Raw genomic sequence first — 24,729 nt, 5'->3', positions numbered from 1 at the left:
GAAGATTGGTGGGTTTTGTGGAATAATACAAGCAAGGAAGCATTACAGATACTGTTGTGTCAACATGTAAGTGACACATGCTGTCGTCATTGGGCTTGTCTCCACAAAATGGCTAACAGCAAAAATACCTACCACTGCATGACTATGAGGAAATAAATCATTTGCGACATGCTGTGAAATTCCACCCAAAAACACTCTTATTTGTCTTATTTAGAGGGCTTTTATTCTTTCTTGTGTTTTACGGCAAAGACATGGAGAAGCAAACAACAGCTGAGGGGTCATGCTCTATTTGGGCCTCATCTAAGCATGGCTGACATCCCATATTTACAGCAAGGAAGCCAAGAAGTTCTTATCATTAGCTTCCCCCTACTTCGTCCCCTAAATACTGCAAGGGGACCATGTGATTAAAGTAGGGGAAAGGTACTTACCATATAATCTAAACATAATAATGTTGACCTTTTCCAGGAGAACACAAAGTCAGATGGCTGCTTCCCAAATAACTACTCCACTGCTGCTATTTATAGAAGGCTCACAAAGGCTGAAAGGCATGATTACAAAAACAATGGTTCCAAGGTCCAAAGCAAAGACACACTCCAGATTTACTTTAGAAAGTTTTATTTACAACCATATATACCTTACAGATGAGGTTCCCATTTTTAAAGGCTGTACTGTCTTGCCCATGTCTTCATGTGAGGGGAAACTGTGGCCCTCTATTACCTGGAAGCATTTTACTCAACCCCTATAAACACACACACACATACACACAAGACCTTTCTCAAGTAAAAGTGTCACAATTCAGCCATATCTCACCACCAAGTCTTACCCCACTGTTACTCCACTGAGCTGTCAAGCTCTCTGGCCTCACCGCTGACAGGAAGCAGGCAGGTTGTGTACTATCGCTCATGTCTCCATGAATAGGACGCAATTTTGATCTGCAGTGACACCGTGTTTAAATATACAACTCAATAGTGAGTGTGAAGCTAACTTATTGTTCCTTCAATGAAAAATGGTCATCATGGAGGCTACATTTTACTGTCAAAGATCTAATCACGTCAGTCAGTGTCAGACTTTGCTTTAAACCCTGAAAGGAAGGCAGCAAAACCATATTAAGACAACACGAGCATCATGAGTGTTGTGGTTGGTTCATCTGTCTATGTGTGATCTGCACACTAGTGCATAGATATAAAGACGATCTCAAAATAGGAGATCCAGCACTCAAATACGCAATACATTTATCACTACAAATACTTCAGACACTCTCTTACAAACAGGAAAGACCTAAAAATGACATAGATACAGTACATAAAAACAGATAAAAACAGATAAGCCTGCAGTGAGCAGAGGTGGTGATTTCTACCACTGGCAGGAGACACAGGTGATATCATGTCTTGATAGGTCGTGTTAATGTCCAGCTGTGATTCTCTTGTTGTCCTTTTATCCAGAACACTTCCTCCACGTCAGCTTTATACAGTCCAGAGCAGGTCTGTAAGTGATCCAGTGCTGCACAAATGAACTTTTCCTTCATCGTCCGTGTTTTTTCCTGGATTTCTGCCTGCAGGGCCTCAGTATTTCACTGACTTTGGCAGACCGTGGACCCGCTCTTGGCCCCTGCAGCAGCTTTCTTGCGTCTTTTGTTGAGCAGAGGGTTACTAGAGGTGTCGAGATCCTTGATCTTCACCTGGTCGTAGTCCACACGCATGGTCGCTAAAGCGCTGGTCATCTCCTCCTGTTTAATACAGGGTAGGGATCAGAGTAGAAGGGTGCATTAGTTTAGTGCAGTTTTATATCACAGAGGGCAGATAATACACTATACCAGCACATGTCTGTAATAAGTACACCTTAAAATAGAGTCCTATTTTTAACCCAACTCTAACGTGTAACACAATTTTAAACTGGTATTTTAGTTTCTAACTGATTAACATCCCTGAGGAATTTTACACTTCAATATCCAAAAGATTTTGTTTAATCAGTGCATACCAGCTTTCAACTGGCATTAACTGACATCTGATCACATTTTCAGGTCATATTGTAACAAGCTGTAAACACAAAACTGAAAAAATAAGACATAGAGAAACATAATCATTCATTTGGAGTTATGTCTATAACCACCTGACGAATGTAAGGACAATATTCACTCTTCTTTAAGCTCTGTTTTGGTCTCCTCCAGCTCATGAGGGAAATATCTGTCTCTTTAGCAGATACATTTATTGCTACATTAATCAGCTAGTCGCTAACTTTGTCTGTCTGCTGTTTGGTGCCAGACAAGTAGGATACAGTATGTTTATCTGAACTATTTTTGCGCTTAAGAGACTGAACCAAAACAGAGAAGATACTAATAACAAAAAGAAGGTTGCTATTGGTGATGAAAATGAGGAAGTCTAATGATGATTTTCTGCGGGTTTGTCTCTATGAGCGACCCTTCTCATATTACACACAATGATTTGTTTCACCGTTCATATGGAAATATTGATGAATGCAGTTTTAAGGGTTATAAATATTATACAGTAATATATTAACTCAATTATTTGTAGAGCAGGGCAAAAATCAAATGTTGACAAGAGCAGAGAGAAACCTTTGTGGGAATGTTTTTCTGGGTTGGGGAAAGGTCGAGTCATCACAGGCTGAGGTAAAGACAGGCTGCAGTTAAAACTGGCCTCTAACTGTCCTAACATGACAAACTGGCCTGTAAACTGGACCTGAGAGCCACAGTCTTGGAAATCTTAACACCCAGTGTCTTAAACCTTCATGATTAATAATAGGAAGCCACTTGATCCATACTGCTTAGTATGTGGTAAGAACCTTGTTCTGCTTTTAGAGAAGTGGTTCTTTGGAAGTGCAACAAGTGAAATCTTTACGCAACTTAACCAATTGCACATTGCAGAACTTAACAGTGGTGTATTGTGTGTGTATCATTTTACAGACAGGTCTTTTCATACCTTATCTCTTCAAACTTGCACATTCAGCTGCTGTGAAGGAATGTGCCATTTTATTCACGATTTCTGCAGACATTTACAGCCAGTGGAAACAGCTGGTGTGATATGCAGTTGTCCGATCGAGACATTTTGTACAGCACTGAGGAACTCACCCCACAGTGACTCTGAGTGAGCAAACAGCGTTACTGCTCTTCAAACACTTTTCTTTGTGTAAACCAGGTGAAAAGAGTCGAGATTGGCACAAATGAGCTCTTTTGTGTTTATGTGTGTATGCGTGTATATGTGCATGTGCATGTGTGTATGTGTGTGTGTTTGTGTGTGTTAAATATTAAACTAAACTAATGCTCAGTTTAGACTAGGCTGTGACCACTGCTGTCCCCTGGTGGTCATCAGGGAATCATCAAGATGTTGATGAAATAGCTCTTAAAACATTTTCATTTTGAAATTAATTTGGAAACATTTTAATTTGTTTCATTAACAAAACAGAAAGCCAACCTGAACACACTAAAATACAGCTAAAACTCTTAAACTTTTATGTAATGAATTTGATTGGTCCATCTATTTTCTATATCGCTTATCCTCTAGTGAGTCACGGGGGAGATGGAGCAATCACAGACAACCAGTCACACCCATATTCATACCTACTAGAGATTTAAAGTTACCAATTCACTGCAAGTGTTTGGTCTGTGGGAGGAAGCTGGAGTACCTGGAGAGAACCCACACAGGCACAGGAGAACATACAAACTCAGGTGGGTCCAAACCAGAACCCTCTTGCTGTGAACCAACAGTGCTAACCACTACGCCCTTCATTTTGTTTAAGTCTGTTTTCATTTATCTAATGATGTATTACAATCTGTGCACCACCTCGAGGGGACACTTCTGTAGTTGTTACTGTAGTTAAAGGCAGTTTGAGAAAAACTATTATTGCTTGAATTCAGTCAACAAAGTAAGTCCTTCATCAACAATTCTTTCCGAATTTTGGCTTTAATGTGCTAATTATCTGATTAAAGGGGAAGTCCACAGATTTTACACATGAAGATTAGTCTACAAGTCCTGTAAATACAGGTGTAATAATGTTTCTGCTCTAACAGGAGCATTTTAAAATGTCAGAAAATAACCCTGATGATGACACAAAGTGTTTTGAGTTTGAAGAATGTGGGAATTTACCACACATGGACATTTTAATGAATGATTATGCTGTTAAGTTGCACAGGAAATTTAGGATCCAACTTCTTAGAATCTGACCCAAAGTAGTTACCAAAAATCAGGATGATGTGGCCTCTGCTGCTTTCATTTGGACTCTTCTTTTTAAAAATCTGTCTCTGTCTCTCCCTCTCTCCCCCTGATTTTTTATGGACTGTAATGCTGAATTGCTGGAGTACACCTGAAACACTTGATGCCAACTAAAGCTTTGATAAGCCAGAAGTAACAGTGTGCAATGTCAACCAGCGACCACAGGGGGTCAGTGTCATTGCTCTTCTGACCTTCACATCCTCCCACATTTCTCTGTCTTCAGTCAGGACCCGGGTGGTGTGGAGCGGGGTGGAGGGAACCACCATGGATTGCTGCAGAATGCAAATACACAGACACATGACAATATGGACAAAGAATGCACAGACATGTTGCACAACACAGGAAATAGTACAGGAAGTTTAAAATGTTGTGTTGTCTATACGAGACACTTACATTGATCCAGCGGTGATTCATAAACTGAGTGATGGTCATTCTCTCATTAGGGTCTGTCTTCAGTAGCTGGTGGATCAGATCTTTTCCTGGGAGAGTGAAGGCAATGCAAAGATATTTATATATACACACACGCACACACAAGCGCACACACACACACACACATCTTGTGTCTTTTAAAGCTTTTCTGTTCTCAGGGACAGGATGGCCTACTTACACAGCAACTATGATGATTTGAGAGTGAGAAAGTGAGTGAGTGAGTGAGTGAGTGAGTGAGTGAGTGAGTGATCTTTAGTGGAAAAAATAGAAACTATAACAGTATGTGCATAAAGTCATGCATACAGAACACCAGCTGGCTGATGTCTCTGAGTTGACTTTAAGATGTCTCTTAAATGAGTTTGGACATAATCATTGTAGTCTTCTTATGTATACGACTTGAGAAAAGTGCCATGACATCAGGTCAGTGAGTGTTGGAGATGAACCAGAGTGACCTTCAGAGGCTTTAAAGCTGAAACATAAAGTATGTGTACAAAAACCAAATTCAGGTAAGCACAACTGATTTAAAAGCACACTGACAAAAACAACCAGTTGTGACATTTTCGCCCAGCTGCAGGTGGTCTTATACTCTCAGTTTCTATTTGAGAACATCTGTAACTAGGTCAGGAAACCTGGTTAGCATAACTGCAAGACTTTGGTTCTATGGTTTCCTGTTTTTTGAGTGTGACAGTTCAGGTGACAATTCACATGACAAGCACCGTTCTTTGACATAGCATTTTTCACTTTGCTGTCCACAATGAAATGCCAAAAAATGCAGATGGTAAAACTGCTTAATTTCTTCTTGCTTTTCTTTTATTTGTTGAACAAACATAATTGTGCATTATTACATCATCTGAAGTGATGTGGTAAAACCATTTTAAGAGATACCCTGATTAATCTGCTTGCTCTCAGCAGAATAAACTCATGTCTGTCACTTTTGACTTTCTGTGATGACATATTTTGTGTTTAATGAAGTTGAACACAATAAGGGCTGGGCGGGTGATCTACTATAACTGCGAAAATGAAGACAGGTGCAACAGGATGGAGACACGTTGAAATGTGATCAGGTTCTAGTGGAAGAGGTTAACAAATATATTGAGTTATAACAAAAACAGTAACAGCAGTCATCTATGTGCAGTGCGCAGCCGGTTAATACCTGCCCTTCAAAGGTTTTATTTATCGACGCAGTTAGCGTCAGAAAAATTACCTTCAGGTTTGGTAAATCACAATACGCATGCTAAATAACATATTAGCATTTTCTCCTCCCTGTATTGCGTTAGTAGATCAGCTTGCACATTTTTTGTGGGTGATGTCAAGTTTGCACACGTTTTTACACATGCAAACCTTTAGTAAATCAGGCCCTAAGTATGTGTTGACATATCTTTATGTTTTGGTTGTTGGGCAGCTACATACATATAAAATTTGTGATTTGAATATTATATGGATTATTAAATGTTTCATTATTGTGTAGTTAGAGGTTAAAAGTTCTGCAGTTGTCAGATATGTTCATGACAGCAACTGTATGCAGTGATCAGTAATACTCTCTGTACATATGGGCATGTGAATATTGATTTTCCTTCAATGTGTGTTCAAAAGTTGAAATGTCCAGGTGTGTAAAACCCTGCATCATTGTAAACAGGATCCCAAAATATCTTACAAAAAAAAAAAAAAAAATTCAACTGTGAAAGGCATCAGTGTGGACGGGGACTCTCACCTTCCTGTGACACCTCAGCCCACTCTGGGTTGGGGAATTCATATTGACCCATCCGGATCCTCCTCTTCATCCCGGGAGAAATGGCCTGGCCCGTGTTGGAGTAAAATGGAGGGAAGCCACACAACCTAAAGAAAGGAAACATGGTGAGGAGAAAGACTCACTGGGAATTTGTTTGAAGTTATCTATATAGTGTGTTCATCATGCAAAAACAGAGCACTCACAGGATGTACATGATGACACCCAGAGACCACATGTCACATGACTTGTCGTATTTCTCTGGACCCAAAACCTCAGGGGCTTATCAGTGGCAACACACACACACACACACACACACACACACACACACACACACACACACACACAGAAATAGAGAGATCAGGGTTATTACAGCATAGACAATAAATGACTCAGCCGTTTTTAAGTTCTCACTCTCAATGTCCTTAAGACTAACAGTACATGACGCTGTTTCCTTCCCACAGTCCATCTTTCAGGGTGCCAAAATGACCTTTGGAAAATTAAAATCATTCAACTTACCCACATAGTACGGTGTGTAGCAGGGGGTCTGTAGAGGATTGTGTAGCGTTGTCTCCTTAGCAAAACCGAAGTCTGTCAGTTTGAGAATTGTGTTTTTCTCTTTCGACGTGTACAACAGATTCTCCGGCTGTTCAAGGAGGCAAAAGCATGACATTATTTCATTTAATGGACCGGAACTGATCGTGTTATTTTAATAAATGATTCTAGTGGTAATATTTGATCACCTTAATGTCTCTGTGTGCAATGTTCATGTTGTGGAGGAAATCGATAGCCGTGCCTATGTCCCTCATAATCTCAGATGCCTCTAGGAGGAAAAGAGGAAAACACAATCTCTCAAACCAGAAACAATTCCAGTATTACAGAAGAAAAGACACCAATGTAGCATATGGATCTATGCTAATATAAGTTAAGATTCTGTCGTATATCTGTCTTGGGAATAATGGTGCATTCTTTAAGTCCATCCTTCCATCATTTCTCACCTCTCTCAGTGAAGGCCTGGTCTCCTCTGGCCTGGATTCTGCTGAACAGTTCTCCTCCCTCCATACTGGACATGGACGGACACACACACACACACACACACACACACACACACACACACACACACACACACACATACATTGTTAGTTCCTCAAAACTTCAAAACAAAACAAAAACTTCTGATGTTGTGAGAAAGAAATGAAAGAAGAACATGTTTGCTATATTTCTACAGACATTGGTTATTAGTGATGTGTTTTTTTTTATTACATCCTGTTGGACAGTAACATCACAGTTACTGTCTAACAGGTTAAGTCCACCGGTGACAAGTAGACTGAAGAGGGTTAAAAAAAGACATCTGAAATGATCACAGTAATTATATTTGCGATTCAAAAGCACACCTTACACTTGCTTTGTAATTTAATCAATTGAATCAATCTTTGAAATGGCTACATTTAAACATATTAACTCTGACCTTCTGCAGGGCATCTGGACAACAAGTCATTTATTAAAAATGTATTAACATTTATAACTGAAGACTAAATGGGTTAAACTGAAGTGTTTATTGATGACTTCATTACATTCATAGTTAAAGATGATCTCCTAACTCTTTTTAACCCCTTCATTAATGATTATTGATGACTCACCAATGAGAGATTCTTCACATTAATATTGTTCATATCAACAATGTATAACAGATCTATAACACATTAATGTGACACTGACACTGACTGGCAAACTGATCCATCTACTGTGAATGTCTACCAGTCACTGCACTGTGATTGAACAGGTGTTGGTGGAAATCTCTTGAGACTGAGGTCAAGCTTTCAGTAACAAGCAAAGAAAAAATGAAAAGTGAACTTAAAGGTCTAAAAATGCTAGAAAGTGGGTCAAACAGGAAATTAGCAAAACCCTATTACTGAAACAAACCACCAGGGTTTTTACGTGAGGTGATTTCTGATTATTTTCACACACACTCTATGAGTATCATGGCTACCATTTGTCTCATTCCTTCATGATTTTTATACCTGCTGTACAATTTCTCAATGAAGCAATAAATAAGTATGATTTGAAGTCTAAAACATTGCAGTATGTCTGTTCTACTAACATTTCATGACTGTAACCTATGACCTCTTTCAGAAATAGATGTTTGTGCTTCCCACTCCTCACAGTCTCACAACCACACGTCAAACAGCCGTCACTGACTCCTGAAACTCTCACTTCTGCTCCCACGGAGATGTTTCTGTGCTCGATGTGGACGTGAATATGCATTTAATGAGTGTACTTTTTGTGGTGCATGAGCACACAGATGAAGAGATAGCGCAGAGAGAGAAATGTGTGTGCGATTGTGTGCTGAGCCGACAATCTGCAGTCCTCCTCTGACCCTCGTTCATACAGGAAGCAGAGATTACTGAGGCATACACACAAGGTCACTACATACAGTACGTTACAATCAGCTTCAGCTTTAGTCACTGTCTAAAATTCCCATGAAGAGCTGACGGTCATTTCTCAGACCTCTGTGGTTTCTCTCCGTTCTACTGAATTATTACATGGTTTCTTTCCATTCACAAGAAAAGGGCCATAAAAAAGTTCCACTACATGTACACACACACACACACACACACACACACACACCCACACACACTCTCACACACACACAAGCACTGTTTTGGCACCGTCACGGAAGTTGTTTGTTATTACACCTGTTATGACATGTGAAGCCCAGATGGAGGTTGGTCCCTCTATCTTTCCCATCAGTGCAGATGTCTTCACTTTGTCTCGTCAGTTACAGGTCTTATGACTGACCTTTAGCGTGTATGAGTGTTCTGCCCTCGGTGACATGGAGCAGACACACACACACACACACACAAACACTACACTATATCTTCAGTAATAACACTTAGATACAGTTCTGCTTAAACATGTGTGAATCCTTTAGAATTTGCTCTATTTCTATTATAAATTTAGATTTACATAGAAGTCTTAAAACATCAATTAAACAAATAACACAATAAATGGATGAAAATCAAGTGTGAGTCTGAGAGGCCCTGTTTGATTTTAAGAGAAGCTTAACAACACAGGTTTGTGGAAGTGTGTCATGGTTCAAACTAGCAGATTTCTGAGGACCTTAGAAGCAGAGTTGTTGATGCTGGAAAAGGTTACGAAACCATTTTTAAAGAGTTTGGACTCCACCAGCCGACCATCAGGCAGATCATGTACAAATGGAAGACATCAAACATTAGTGTTACCCTACCCAGGAGTGGTTAAACAACAAAGATCACACCAAGAGCAGATGTGTAAAAGTCCAGGAGGCCACAATGGACCCTCTCTTGTAGTGGCTAGAGTCAACGTTCATGAGTTTACCATCAGGAGAACATTGAACATCAATGATGAGCATAGCAGCGTGACAAAGAGAAAGCCACAACTCTCCAAGAAGAACATTGCTGCTGTCTACGGTTTCCTCAAGACCACCTGGATAAGCCAGAAGATAATTGGAAAAATGTTCTGTGGAGGGATGACACCAAAATCAAACTTTTTGGCTTGAATGAAGAAGCGTTTTGTTTGGCGATGAGTGAACACTGCATTCAAACTTAAGTACCTCATCCAATCTATGAAACATGTTGATGGTTTGGGTCTACTTTGCTGCCTGTGGACTAAGATGGCTTGCAATCATTGATGGAGCTTCGAGTTCTGAGTTGTACCAGCAGATTCTACAGGAAAAAGTCCAGGTATCTGTCTGTGAAATGAAGTTCAACAGATACTAAATATACGAAGTCGCTCTACCAAAGAATGGCTAGAGCAGGAGAAAGTTCATGTTCTGGAAAGGCTGAGTCAAAGCGCTGACCTTAACCCTATAGAAGTACTGTGAAAGCACCTGAAGTGGGCAGTTCATACCAAGAAGCCCATTAACTTCCCTGAATTGTGACTGTTCTGTAAGAGTAATGGGCTAAATTTCCTCCAAGCTGATGTGAGAGCTGATAAACTGTTACAGGAAACGTTTTGTTGAAGTTATTACTGCAAAAGGGGGTCACACCAACTGCTGACAGGAAAGCGTCACATACTTTCGCCTCACACAATTATGTCAAATTGGATAACTCTCCTCAATAAATACATGAATATATTTGATGTTTTTGTCTCATTTGTTTGGTTGGGTTCCATTTATCTGGTTTTAAGACAGAAGACAGCATAGTATATCTTCAAAACAAATATCAGCATAAATGATTCACTATGATGACACAGATAACATCTCACCTTCTCATCATGGTGGAAAAAACAACTGTTGTGTTATTAACAGAAGGAGAACACATTATGGAAAAGCAGCCTACTAACAGACAGAAATAGCCCAACCTGGAAATATTAAATCCTTTCTGATTTCCTTACCACATTTCAGCTCTCTTCCCATAAAACTGTGAATGTGGTTCACATAAAAACTTTTTATTAAAATGTATTCTACGAGAATAATAATATAATGAAACCCAGCTGTGAAGGTTAAAGCATCATTGTTCACTTTGTAGCCGTCTCAACATGCTGGAAAAAAACAACAACACATATTTTCGGTTGACAACAGGAAACCACACGTGGAAAATCACCTTCAGCCTGTTTGATTGTGCGATTTGTATGATATAAAGATCACAAAGTGAGTACATTTATGGAAGCGACTGAATGTTACAAGTCCGTAGTCACGACAAAGCTGCTTTTCTTTATTTATCACAGAGCAAATGCAAACTTTCCAGTGGAAAGGGGCGAAGGACCACTAACTTCCTCTTTTCTAGTTCAAAAAAAGATGCTACTTCTCTATAAGGATTTTTTTTTCTCCAAAGAGTTTGTTAGATCAATCCACATCATCCTGTCAAGATCGCTTCCTCATCTCAAACCGGGGACTTGCGGGACTTGCTATCGTTATAATATCAGTTACCTATTTTGAAACTGAAACTTGATTGAGGTCTGAATTATGTGGCAGGCCTCGCACTCACAATGTTTCCAGGAAATAAGAAAACAAGCCTTGTAAAGTTTCATAATTTTAGATAATTCATGGTTTTAAGTACTATACATAGCTAATGCAAGGTGTAAATACTGCCTTTAAAATAAAGATACAGCAAATGTTTTTTAGTAATAGGGTTAGGGGTTAGGGTTAAAACTAAATGGCTGTCAAAGAAATCACTCAGGTAGGTTATGGTGGGTAGATCATGTTTAGAGGTAGAAGTAGAAGATCCTACCACTCCATGATGATGAGTAGGCACTTCTTCCCATGATGCATGTTCTCATACAGGTTGAGGATGCGGACGATGTACGGTCCGCCTGACACTCTCCAGTGTAGCTCCACCTCTCGCCTGGCTTTTGGACTGTCGTAGAGAATCTGGCAGACGTAGAAGGGAAGCAATGAATAGAAAATACATTATTACTGTTTGAAAAGGAATCATATGTGATCTTATCATGTTATAGTGCTGTCCAAATGACTATTTTGAGCAGGCTGATAAAGGAAGTTAGAAGGGTTTGGTCTAATGTAAAGTAATGTTTAATAGAAATACATTAGTTTGAGTATAGTTAGGTAAGTGTCTTAAAGTTGCACTCCCCCAGTTTTACACACAGAGTTTAGTTTACTCGAGATGAGAACAAACGCAGCCTGTGAAAACGGCTGCATTTTGTCTGATATGTTTGAAAGATATCCCTGATAATGTCATCAGGGTTATCTCGGTTTGGGTCTGAGACTAAAAATGTTGAACAGAAAGCTTGCATCACAAACTGGAGGCGTGGAGTTGAACAGTAGCAGGCATTAAGGATGAAAGGTGAATTCAAATTGCATTTAGGGAAATGTAGGTTTTGGGAGTTTGAGATCAAATGTCATGATACTTTTTTTTACTGTTCTTTTTATAATCTGACACTTGTGAATCCCCCTAACTTTATGGAAGTAAAATACTTAATCACTGGACACCTATGACCATGATTTTTTAAATGCAGTTTCAAATATAATTGTCATTTACAGTACGCCCATATCGGAAAACATCCTTATGACATCAGCCTGATCATGTAGGACGATTACAGCATCTAAAATGCCTCATACTTACAGCATTGTGTCATAAATGTTAACTCATTTTAACTGTAACTTTTCCCTGATGGTTGGTTTTTGTATTAATTTAATGAAAAGTGACCCTGCTACAATACACATAATATAATCATATTTTTTGGTCTATCATAACTTCAGTGTGAGTTGAGGACATCCATGCAGTCCTGAAGAAAGCCTGATCACACGTCAGGATATGTGTTTGACATAAGCACACACACAGCAGGTGGCGGACCTTGACATAGCACACATCTTCAGTCAGAGTGTATTTTTGGATGTGACAGTGATGGAGTGATCTCCTGCTGTTCACAAGGCCGGCCGAGCCCCGAGTACATAACTCACAGAGGGGTTGACTCACGGACTTTAAAACGCGGACAGAGTATTTACCAAAAGTCTGTGTCGGTTGTGAGAGCGGAAATAAAAAAACACTTTCACGTTTCATGGAAACTCCAAAATGACACTGCTAGAAAAACCAGCTCATATCCGTAACTTAGCTGCCTCGTTAATATAGAAGAGGAAGTGAGGGCCGAGCACACAAGGGTGTTGAAAGTAAGAAGTTGAGGGTTTCCGGTGACTGATTTGCCTGATCTACTACTAGATGTGCCTTATTTTCTTCAGCCGCTCCCACTTAACTTGACTACGAGCGAAGCAGTGGGCAGGTTTCTTTCTGCGATGTCATTTATAGCTTTATGACTTTAATTTGAGCCGACAACATGTGAGCCGGTTTCCTTAATTTCCTGCACGGAAAGAGAATTGGCTGTAATAAAAAAAAGGACTGCGTGGATTGAATATAAACATAAAACACTACAGGGGAGACAGAGAGGTGACTGAGAGAGACAGAGTTAATCTTCTGATGGACTCTTTTCATATGTGAGGCGACATCGTGGAGACTAAACACAAGCTTGCCTCTTATCCTACTCTAAACCAATCAACCGCTTCCTCACACTCCTCTAAACATATCACATCTCTGTCACCGGAGGCGGTAACACACACTGAGGCGACTAACACCTTTACCTGATATTGCCCCATAGATTTGAACACCACCAAAACACACACACACACACACACAAAATAATATTCATGTTCAATGTTCATGTTTACACCTGTTGCAGCACCTGATTAAAAAAAAAAAAGAAAAGTGGTTTATCTTTACAACTCCTATCAATAAAGTGCTGATCATAAAATAGAGCAGTTAGTTAGTTAGTGAGTGTTCATATATGTTGTGTTATAATGATCAGTCTATACCTGCTGTGTGTAATAATAATAGGCAAAATTAATTAATACCTTTGGCTGAGAAACAAGGATGAATACTCTTAAAGCTAGTTTTTGTGCTGTATTCTATGATAATAAAGTTTTTTTTAAGTGTTGAAAACTCATCAATCCTTCAAATGACAATGTAAACTCCTAACTTAACTTAAAAAAACACCCAAAATGTATTTTTAGTTGTAGATTTTCCTGTGACATAAAGTGAAAGTGAATTGTAAATGAAATCCCTACATGACTGTTCCTACTGGGCAAAAAAAAAAACAAGCTCCTGTTTTGTGTAAGCCCAACAAATAGCAGGAGTGATCCACACTGAAACTCAAAGGTTAACGAGGCTGAAAACCTAAAATCTCCTGCTGCATTCATTATCTAAGACCTCTCAGTGCTGCAGCTATGTTTCCTCAATGCTACAATCAAAGCAGATAATGATCTTGAATTGCTCAACAAGCGGCTGAACCCTGACAGTCAATGGAGACTGATTAACTTCTCTAACAACACCGACTGCCTGGAGCAAACCTGCGTGAGATCTAACCATTTTCAAACATCTACCGTCTTCCGTGCAGTGTCCTTCTGATCAAACCACTGAGGGTTTCCTTGACAGTTTGGTCTCTGTGGCTCCCAGAGGAAACCCAGATGTGCACGAGCATGCCAAAGGTCTGACCACAGATGCACAAACATACTGAAGAGAAGAGTTTGACTATGAATGGAAGCCTCCGTGCTAAGCTGGAGGGCACCGCTGACGCTAAAATGGAACATTCACCGGCCAAATATGAGCTCGTGATGGTTTTAGTGGTTAATGGCGTGGCTTGCGAGAGGAGTGCCATGGAGCACGGGGCTCTCCCTCCTCCCTCTCTCCTCCCAGGAGTTAGACAAATCCAAGTTAAAAGAATCCTGATGACTGTAACTGAATTACATTAAGAAGATGGCTTCCCTCCAGCTCTGCTGCAAAGTGGATTAAACCTATACCCATCCATTACATTTATCGCTCAGAGCGACTCTTAATTAAAAAGCCAGTGAGCTGGTCAACTCTTCTCACCCCATCCACATCAAACACTGCTTCCTTTTGCTTTATATTTGCCTTAAGATTTTTTTAAAAAGTGCTTGGAAAGTAATTAATTATCCTGAGTGGAAATACAGAGGAATAAGAACTCTATCAGGTTTCTACAAAGCAACTACTCAAAAAAGCGTTAGCAGGTCCAGAACAATCACATTAACAGTAGTAAGAGCTGCAACAGGGTCCATTATGATTTCATGAGTGTTTTCTTTGTCCTCTTTTAAACCTTTTAACATGTTTCCGAGCTGAGTGTGTTGTGTTTGAGGTGTTTTTTTCTGAGGTGGGGTCACCCTGACCTGCTGTTCACTGTGTAGAGGCTGAAATCTGTCAGTGCCAGGTGATTTAGGCTTACATGCAATCAGAAACACATCAGTTTCTTTTTATGTAGCAGACAAAAAGTTTCTAATACAACACTTTTTTGTGCCATGGCGCCGTGTTAACAGCTCAGTGTCTTCTAACAAATGTTGCTTTGATATAAAAATACAAAATATCTCAAATTGAATTCAGCGAGTAGCCTGAAGATCTTCCAGCCACATACATGTTGTCATTCTCTCTGCTGTCATTTCTCCTGTCTCCCGTTTTGACGTGATGCTATCAAACATCCTATCCCTCTCGGGCCTTTCATCATTTTGTTTTTGACTGCCTATTTTCTGCTTGGGTTTATCTCTTTTTCTCATCTTCTGTCTCTTTCTATCCCTCGAGCCCTGGCTCTGCAGCTCTGCTTGTGCCACTGCTGCTGCCCGGTTTGGCAGCTCGGATCGAGATGGATTACTGTAAGCCAGTAAATCTCTCTGAGTCTGTGGCCCAGAGGTGACAGGTGACAGCTCGACGACCCGTGCGTGCGTGTGACTGCTTGAGTGTGAAGCTGTATCCAAGTTTCCAACAACCCAGAATAAGGTGTCACTCTCAACATCCATGTGTGTCCCTCTGAAGAAGTGTAACATGTCATAGCATGTGCCTGGGTGAGCACATGCCCCTTTTCTTGTCTAATCAGGTGATCAGAGCTTCCAGAAATCTGTGCCCCTGTTTGGGCTGGGCAATGTACTGATAGTATATCTATATCGTGAAATGAGACTAGATATCTTCTTAAATTTTGGATATCATAATATGGCATAAGTATTGTATCTTCTTGGTTTTAAAGGCTGCATTACAGTAAAGTGAAAACAGATATAGCTGTTCTATTATTGTCCATTACAGACTTCAGTCATCAGTAATATCCACATTACTGATGATTATCAATCACAAAATTCATTATGTAAATATTGTGTGAAAGCACTGACTCATCCATACAATATTGTCACAATATTGATATCAAGGTATTTGGACACAAAATATTGTGATATTTGATTTTGTTATAGTCCATGTCCACACGCAGTTTGTGAGTCCAGTGGGCAACGTGGACAGTTAATGTCAGCCCAGTGTGAGGACCAGTATAGGCACACATACACATACATGCAAAACCAAAACTTGCATGTATGCTCTCTAAGAAACACACACACACACACACACACACACACACACACACAGTGTCTGAAATATGACCTCCGATAGAGAGAACTGGCTATAATGTCAACCTAGTTACAACTCCTAGATGATAAAAGTACAGACCTAACGTGTCATTATCAAGGGCTGCAACTTTCATTGTCAATTAATCTATTGGTTATTTTCTCAGTTGACTGATTAGTTGTTTGGTTTATTACATGTCAGAAAATAGTGAAAATGCCAATCACAGTTTCACAAAGACCAAGATGCAAACTTAAATGTTTTCTTTAGTTTTTGGTTGCTGTAAACAAATCCTCATTTATACAGGGACAATTTATCATCTAAATCTAAATAAAGTGTAGATTCACCATTAAAATTCAAAGTACAGGACTGGAGCCTCACACTCCTAACTGATCAACAGGTCTAATTGAACTAACCAAACTTCATTTATAACTACTATATAACTACAACAGCTTTAGCTTTATTTTATTTTTTTAAGTTGTTCATATTCTCTTGCATCACTGTGCTACTGTTTAGAGACATAAACAGATCATTATTTTCAAGTGTGAACATTTAAGAAACACACAAAATGCTCATCTCTTAACTGATAATGACCCCTTAATCAGCAGTGCTAATACTGTAACTATTCACTGTTTATGACATACTGTTATGAGTCAGGTGACTCCAATATACCTTCAGTGCGCACTTCTCTCCAGTCTTCTTGTTGAAGCACTCAAGGACTTTGCCATTGATCCCTAAACCCAGAACCTGGCTGGAGATCTTATAATCGTCCGTTACAGCGTTTCGCTTTATATCCAGACTGGGATAAACGGGCAGGGGGAAGTGCGTGGTCTCTGCGTCCGCGTCCTTTTTGTCGGTGTTTGGGGCAGTGGGTTTCTCCTGTTTCGGGTCTTGAGCCGGGGAGTCCGGCTCTGGTTCAGCTTTCGGCGCCTGCAGCGGGTTCTCCTTTCCGTTTCCATTTTGTAGCATGTTCACACCGGCTTGTTGTCACCAGCGGTGCTCAGCAGTAGGAAAGCGTGCGTAATTGACTAAAGTAAATACGATGACTCCTGCTGCCCTCCGGTAATTGCGTCAAACTGAGAGGAATCCTTGAGCGCCGCTGGCGCGTCTGGCTGTCCTGAGAGGACTCCACAGTAAATCACTTAGACTGTATCTACTGTAGGCTGGAGCTTATAAATCACAATGTAACTACGTCTTCTCTCATGAACTTAAATACGCGCCTATTTTATTCAAAAAAAAGAAGAAGCTCTGTCAACTTCACCAGTCAAGGCTGTCTCTTCAGAAAAATCCAAATATTTCAGCACATCTGAATGATATAAATAATAATAAATTCCAGTTAGAAATGCCTTTAACAAACAGCAGAGAAGAGGGATTCCCGTTGGCTCTGCTGGACTCAGGTTCCCTTTGATCTGGAGTCCTTTGGTTGCCTTCACTCACATGGCCAGTCACTGTCACTGTTTGTCTAAGCACCACCCTCCTTCAGTTAAGTCATATTTCTCAACTGGCCCTATGCGGCCGCCTTAAAGGAGCAGGACGGATATTCAGCTCAGTGTTCAGTGAGCATGTGAACAACAGTCAGTGCTTATGATCAGATTTCTTGGCTGTAATACTGATAAGACTAAAGAAAAAATGATGGTCCTGAGAGGATATTTTATGTTGCCACAGGAGCAGCAGTGATTTTATCAGAGAAAATAATCTTACATGAAAATATTGTGTTCATTTTGTTGTATAAAACAGTTTATTACAGCGACTAAATGGACCGTTCAGTAGTCTAGTGCACAAATGAGAGCGACTCCCTGTTTGATCCAGTGTCCCTGACTGCGGTCTGTTGGCAACTCCACTGCGATCACGTAGTTGGTAGAATGACCAGTTGTGGACAGCGTCCCTGTAAAAGCAAACAGAGCAGTACACTGACATCAAGAAGACATTTAAACTGTTTCTTTCCATAACTGCTCTGAGTGAAGTCTAACGTGCCAGCACGAGGTGTTGGCTGCGTGCTGCGGGTGGAAAATACAGAGCTGCACTTTCAGAAGCTTCGTGAAACAAGATACTGACCAGAATCTATTTTGGGTGAGTAATAAAACCACCAAAAGCAGATACGCACAAACACTAGTGCAGGACCCTCGTTACACTGACAAACAGAGTTCATAACCCGAGCAGCAGCTACACAGACACAGGGTTAATCCAGCAAGGGTTAATCCTTGACAAAAGATAGTTCCATAAATCTTTAAATAAACAACCTGTTAGCAGAGCACTAATAACTTGTCTAACAAATGAGATCAATTTTAAAAGAGGTGAGGCTTGTCATGCTCAAACACTGACCAGCACGTGTCAGGGTCTTGTAGATGGGGCAGACGTAGACACCAGAGGCTGGGGGCTTGCGCTCAGGTTTGGGGATCAGCCAGATGACAGCCATTTCAGTGTAGAGCTCCTTGGACCTGGACGCTATGAGTTGCCTTGCCTCATTATCCCAGCGAGCCCCCTCCAGGAATAGACCGTGGATGTAGCAGCCCATGTTTGGCTTGTCAGTTATCTCTGACAATGACTTCACCATTACCTGAAGGAGAGAGGACAACAAAAACAGAGAAGAAAAAGAAAGTTTCAAAGCACTTCTAACAGGAACAAATGACAGTACCTGTTGATATTCATACACACATTTTAGGTTGGGTTTGACGTTAATAAAGCATCTAAATCTGTACTGTTACACCTGAGAAATATAAGTTCATATTTTTTAAGCTTGTGGGATAAAAGCAGACATGCAGCTTAATGTCTGACCTCAAAGTCAAATCCAATCGTGTCGATGGAGGTGCCGGAGCGACGTGCATAATTCTGGAGGGATCCTGTGAGAAAAGCTTGAGGGAAAAAGAAGCCACTTATCCAGAAGACAGGTGGAATGCCCTTAGAGATCCACCTCTGCAGGAAATTGATCCTCTGAACCAGGTCGGACACCCAGGAGGCCAGAGGCTTCAGAGACGGGTAGGCCTGTAGAGACAGAGACAGACTTATGTATGCTTAAAAAGCAGAACCCGGAATAATCAGATCAGTGTAGAAATGTCACCAAATGTCCATCTGATATCCTGCACAGGGAAATCACTCCAAAATGTCAAATAGAACAGAGTGCAACACACAGACGGATGTCATAAGATCAGTCCAATTCAACGCAAACTACAGCATTTTGCATTTTCACATATTGGCTTTGCATCATCTTTAAATAAATTGCCTAAAAGATGCGACAGAGAAGTATTTTATTGCTTCTGTGTGTGTACATTTTGTTGCGTAAGGGTGAGGGTCAAGGTTTTTTTTTTGTTTTTTTAATAAGTCAGCATTGCTTAAAAAAAACAAAGATTAACAAAGGTTAAGGTATGTCCCATTTTGTGATAAATCTGAACTATTCATCAACAACGAATACATTAGCAGGTCGTGTCTAACTTAATGTTTTACAGATGTTGTAAAGCTGATCCACAAGTAGATCAGAAGAGTAATAACTGGTATGTGTGTCTGTGTATGTGTGTGTCTTGCCTTTGATTTCCACATATCAGGCACCATGTTGTTGAACAGGCTGCTGGCCATAAGCTCCAGTTCAGACGACATCACCACCAAACCCTTCAGAGCCTTCACAATATCACCGAGACTCTGAGAGATGACCGCCAGCAGGTTATTATATCTGAAAAACATGAAGGTTACACAAGTGCTGAAGATTTAAACTGACGACATCAGACTGAGTAATACTTGGGTTATAGTCATCCGTGTAGCCTCCTGTTATACCGAGAGAAATGAAGTATGAAAAAATATGAAGAACTCACTCTGAGAGCACAAAATATTGATTATTGATACTACATAGACACAGTAACTGCTGCATTCAGTTAAACATCTTACTGTCATTTAATCAATATGCTTCAGGGACAAAATGAAGTAGAATATAATTACATTTTCTGCAAATGTCTTGCTTATAACAAGAGGACAACATACCCTAACAGGAAAAAATGGCAGCACAAAAGAACAATATATATAAATATTTCCAAGAGGCTGATAAGATTGTTCTCCATGTCACATTCTGAGATTTCTTTGGAAAAGTCACTGACATCCCAGCTGCAGCAGTTCACACACCCAAATGAAACTGCTGTTATTATTACAGAATGATTACAGGCTGTGGCTTTTGGAGGGTACAATTTCTGTCACTGTTACACAGTTAATTATTATTTGTTCTAACCTCTAAAGTGAAATAATGCTACAATTATACTGGGCAGAATCACTGATCTATTCCGGCCACTAGACTTGACTCTGAGGTGAGCTGATTATCATCAAATATGCTTTCAGACAGACGTTTCCTTCTTTCTGATCTTAAAGCATTACCAAACTGAAAGCATTTGTCTTCCCTGGATGAATATTTCAAATACAGTAATCGTTAAAGTAACAGATGGAGAGAAGGATCCAGGAGAGTTTAATTTGCTTCAGCTGGTCCCAATGAGGCCCATTACTGGTATAAAAATAAGTCTGTAAAATAAACAGAGATTATGTGAATTTACCTCCATTTAATCATGTTTCAAGCCCTGATCATGAGTGTACAGCAACAGTTCTTATATGAAGGAGACCAGCAGGTTGGTTTGTGATGTTATCTTACGGTAAGAGCCTGATGTTACCTGATGACCTCCTGAATGAGCACTGTGTTCATGGACTCTTCATAGAGGACCGGGTACTTTTCCATCACCTCCTGGACACTGAAAGGCTGGGGGATCTTTTCAACGATGCCTGCCACTATCTCCTCCACTATCTATGGTGCAGGAAGAGGCAGATCAGTCTCAGTCAAGGCATTTAGAAAAAGGCCCTGAATCCAACTCTTCATACATCAAAACTTAACATAATTAATTTAAGCATGTTGTTTTTCTCTTGTCACATGCCTCTCAGCCTGTAACTATTTAGTGTACATAAAACAATATGCTGTAATTAGTACTAATAAAGATAACAAAAAGACAGAAGGCAATATAATCAATATGACATCTGCACCTCCTCCATATTTTTGCCCCCAGCAGATGCAGCTCGAGGCTGCAGACGAACCACGACTCCCAGCAGGGCGAAGGTCTCATTCTGGGCAAAGCTGATGTTAGCGTTGTCATGGAGACCAAAGATCTCAGGTGTATCATTGATGGGCAAACCACGGATGTATGCCAAGTAACCCTAGGGTCAGAATTGCCATGACAACAGGTACTTATTAGATACAGTGACACCAGCCTGTATGAGCTCTGATGAAAAACACACACAATGTCATTAATTTTGTTTTCATTGTCAGTTATGTATCTTCATTTTAACTTTTTAAATTTGAATTACAATACAACTTTAAAGCATTTTTCCCCAGGGTCAAACATCTGTGTAATTGCACACAAACAGTTATGCAACATGACAAATACTTACAGCCTCACATCTTACGTTTCCTTCTTTATGAAAGGCAGCAAGAACAAAGAAATCATTTTGTAACAACGCAACATCATCATGCAAATGGACAGAAGATTACATGTTTTCAACGCAGAGTGTTCCAAGTAGTTCCAATAAAAACATAGACACAGCTTCTGGAAAGACAAGTTATATTTCTAAAATGCTCAATAAGCGTTTAATCCTCTAGGCACCAGAAACTAAATTCCATTTCCCTCCATTGTACTGATGCAGATAAAGGTCGAATGCGCTGCTCTTATCATGATCTTTTGAATGCTATGGCTTTTAAAGTATCTAACCTTGATATCCAGATTAGTGTCTATCTGCCGGTAGACTCCAGATGAGGAGTAGATATGATCATCAGTGAGCACTGCGGGACAGTAGAAATCCTCCAGCACACTGAGAAGACAGCGTCTGTCCCAGTCATCCGTCACGCGGCCGCCATAATTAATCTGCCCTGCGGTGTACTTAAGCACCTAGACAGGTGGAGGACAAAAAGGGGAGACAGATGAACACAAACAAACAAACAAACACACACACACACACACACACACACACACACACACACACACACACACACACACACACACACACACAGGCAGGGACAGAGAATGTTTCCTATTAAAGAGTCTGTTTTTCTTTAAGCCTACCCACAGAGAAAAGTACTTTTTTACAATAAAATAGCAATAAACAGTGGGAAGTAGACATGTGTCATGGGACAAGGGAGACAAAAACAGAATGAGGAAAAAAGAAGAAGACAAAGACAAAACAAGACAGAAAACTAGACTGAGAATGATGTGGCTTTGGAAATATGTTTCTCCAAACAGGTTGAATACAGACAGAAGCCTTTTCTCCCCCACCTTGTATGGGACGTCCTGGTACTCGTCCAGGAACATTTTGAGTTGGCTGATGCAGATGTTCAGGTCTCCGTCGGTGAACTCGTAGGGAATGTTGAAACCCAGTGGTCCAAACTTTCTCCGCTCCAGTGCAATTCCATGGAACAGACACAGAGACAGGAGTAGAGACTTGAGGTGTGCTATCTAGAAAAAGGATTGGGGGGGGGGGGGGAGACGAGAAGAGAAGAGACAAGAAGAGGGGAGAGGAGAGGTTGTCCAAAACAAAACTTATCCATAGATGCAGGTTTGTAATCTAAGAAGGTAGTAAGGATGTAAATATGAGCAGGAGTGGAGGAATGACAAACACCTTGGTGGAGGTGGCAATAAAATCATTGGTGAGCCTCAGGTAGGTTTTCTGTAGGTTGGCCTTGATGCCCTTCGGAGGCTCAATGGTCATCTTGGAACCATTTTGGAGAATAGACACTGGAAACTTGTTGCTGGGAAGACTCGTGAGCCACAGACGGAAGTCCTTGTGCACCTGTAGAGGGGAAAGGACGTGGTACCCCCAGGCATTAAATGACGTAGTTCCTATCAAAGTCAGAGGAAAGCTCTCTGCAACTACACCTAGGATTTAAACTGTAATATGTAAGAAATGGCCACCTTTCAATTCATACTCCACACTCTAGTCCAAGTGGGGGCAGCATATCACCAATCCCCAAGAGCTGTCTCCAGTGGTGGTAACACGAATGTTAACTTTTGTTGTGCTTGTATTTATATAATTTCTTTTCTTTTCTGGATGCTAGTGACTTGCTATCACCTCTTGAGCTACAAAGTGTTATGAGACAGGACAGGACGGGGCTAGCTGGTTAGCATGCTAGCTTCAGAAGAAATTTATATAACACAATACATAGATGTCTTTGACATAACATCAAAACTGTTGTTCACATCCTGTTGATAATCTTAGTCAATTTTTGAATGTTTTAAACTAAAATTCGTACCTTTAATTGTCCTTTCTTCACACTTGTGTGTGTGTGTGTTTGTGTGTGTGTGTGTGTGTGTGTGTGTGTGTGTGTGTGTGTGCATGCATAAGTTTGTGTATGTCCCTGCTCTTCTGTGTATGTCTATGTTCTGACCTTTGTTGGGTCAATGTTTTCAATGAGTCTCTCCAGTGAAGGCATCCAGCTGGGCGCCAGGTGACAGTTCTGGAAGAAGACCCACTGACCTCTCTCCATGGCGGTGTGCATCATGGCTTCAGCCCAGGGGCCCTGAACCACACAAACAGTGGCAAAGGAAAAGGAAAAAGCAGATGTGAAGAAAACAAGCCCCAAGCATATACACTTAACAGGCTTTCATTTAAGAGACTACACACGAGGCCTGGGTAGCATATGGATTATTTTGCTTATTTTATCTCTATACACCCAGTTCTGGGTGTATAGAGATATTCTGCAGGTCTTTCACGAAGTCTTAAGAGCACTCAGAGTAAGGATTGCAAGTAATTTGATAAACATACATTAATATCTATTAAAGTGGTACAGTAGGGAGTTGCTGGAAGAAAGATTTGTGGACAATGAGTCTGCATTCATACTAACACCTGTACATTACTTTTTTATGGTTGCTGGTCAAGTTGATTTATGGTGTACTGGAATGTAACATTTGTGTAAGTGATATGCTACAATGTCCCGGCCTCTGCTCAGAAATAGAGGAAACAATTAGCATTGAGGTGGCCATTCTTAATAAGACAAAAGAGAATGACCTGGTTCTGTGAGAAAGTGATTTACTGTGGCTTTCCCCCTGGGTCAGAGAGAGTGTGTGTGTGAGAGAAAGAAAAAGAGAGTGTGAGAGAATTCCCAAGCATCCCCCAGGCCCTGACCTGGCCCTGGCCCAGAGAGATGGCACTCATTTTCTTGGAGAATTGCATGACGTCAGCAAACTTGTAGAGGTCTGCAGCAGGGTCAGTGCCAGGGGACAGGACAAAGATGAGGGAAGTGGAGGAGGTCGACTCCTTGAAGACCACAGACAGGTCTGACGTCTAGGGGAGAGATGGAGAAAGAAGAAGTGGCACGCTTTAAATAATGCTCTCACTCACTGTAGAGCAAAGAGTAATAAAGCTAACACAGCTAATGCTTTGCAGTGCTGCAGACTGTCACAGATATAAAAATGATTTTGTGCACATGTTCTTGATATTGGTTTTATCCTAAACATTAAGGCAA

General features: G+C 40.5%; 2 protein-coding genes across 2 annotated transcripts in view; both read right to left on the bottom strand.

Annotated features, from left to right (window-relative positions):
* Positions 1–536: 536 nt before the first annotated feature.
* mapkapk3 (MAPK activated protein kinase 3) lies at positions 537–17,683 on the bottom strand. The gene is made up of 10 exons (XM_053315196.1): positions 16,929–17,683; positions 11,592–11,731; positions 7,380–7,444; positions 7,125–7,204; positions 6,901–7,027; positions 6,588–6,663; positions 6,367–6,491; positions 4,620–4,705; positions 4,418–4,498; positions 537–1,726 (listed from the first exon to the last, which is right to left on the bottom strand). The coding sequence occupies exons 1-10, from the start codon at positions 17,223–17,225 to the stop codon at positions 1,571–1,573; spliced, it is 1,233 nt and encodes a 410-aa protein (XP_053171171.1). The 5' UTR covers positions 17,226–17,683; the 3' UTR covers positions 537–1,570.
* Positions 17,684–17,972: 289 nt separating this feature from the next.
* dnah1 (dynein, axonemal, heavy chain 1) overlaps positions 17,973–24,729 on the bottom strand; it is a 31,344-nt gene continuing 24,587 nt past the window's right edge. Inside the window, 10 exon segments of the mRNA XM_053315176.1 lie at positions 17,973–18,141; positions 18,579–18,813; positions 19,032–19,238; positions 19,800–19,920; positions 20,897–21,027; positions 21,261–21,431; positions 21,983–22,159; positions 22,544–22,723; positions 23,653–23,784; positions 24,390–24,548. Coding sequence (XP_053171151.1) covers positions 18,020–18,141; positions 18,579–18,813; positions 19,032–19,238; positions 19,800–19,920; positions 20,897–21,027; positions 21,261–21,431; positions 21,983–22,159; positions 22,544–22,723; positions 23,653–23,784; positions 24,390–24,548 — 1,635 coding nt within the window. The 3' untranslated portion in view covers positions 17,973–18,019.

This window comes from Scomber japonicus, chromosome 3 (assembly GCF_027409825.1).
Source record: "Scomber japonicus isolate fScoJap1 chromosome 3, fScoJap1.pri, whole genome shotgun sequence".
Taxonomy (NCBI): domain Eukaryota; kingdom Metazoa; phylum Chordata; class Actinopteri; order Scombriformes; family Scombridae; genus Scomber; species Scomber japonicus.
Note: the sequence above shows the minus strand (reverse complement) of the source record. Positions and strands in the feature narration are given on the sequence as shown.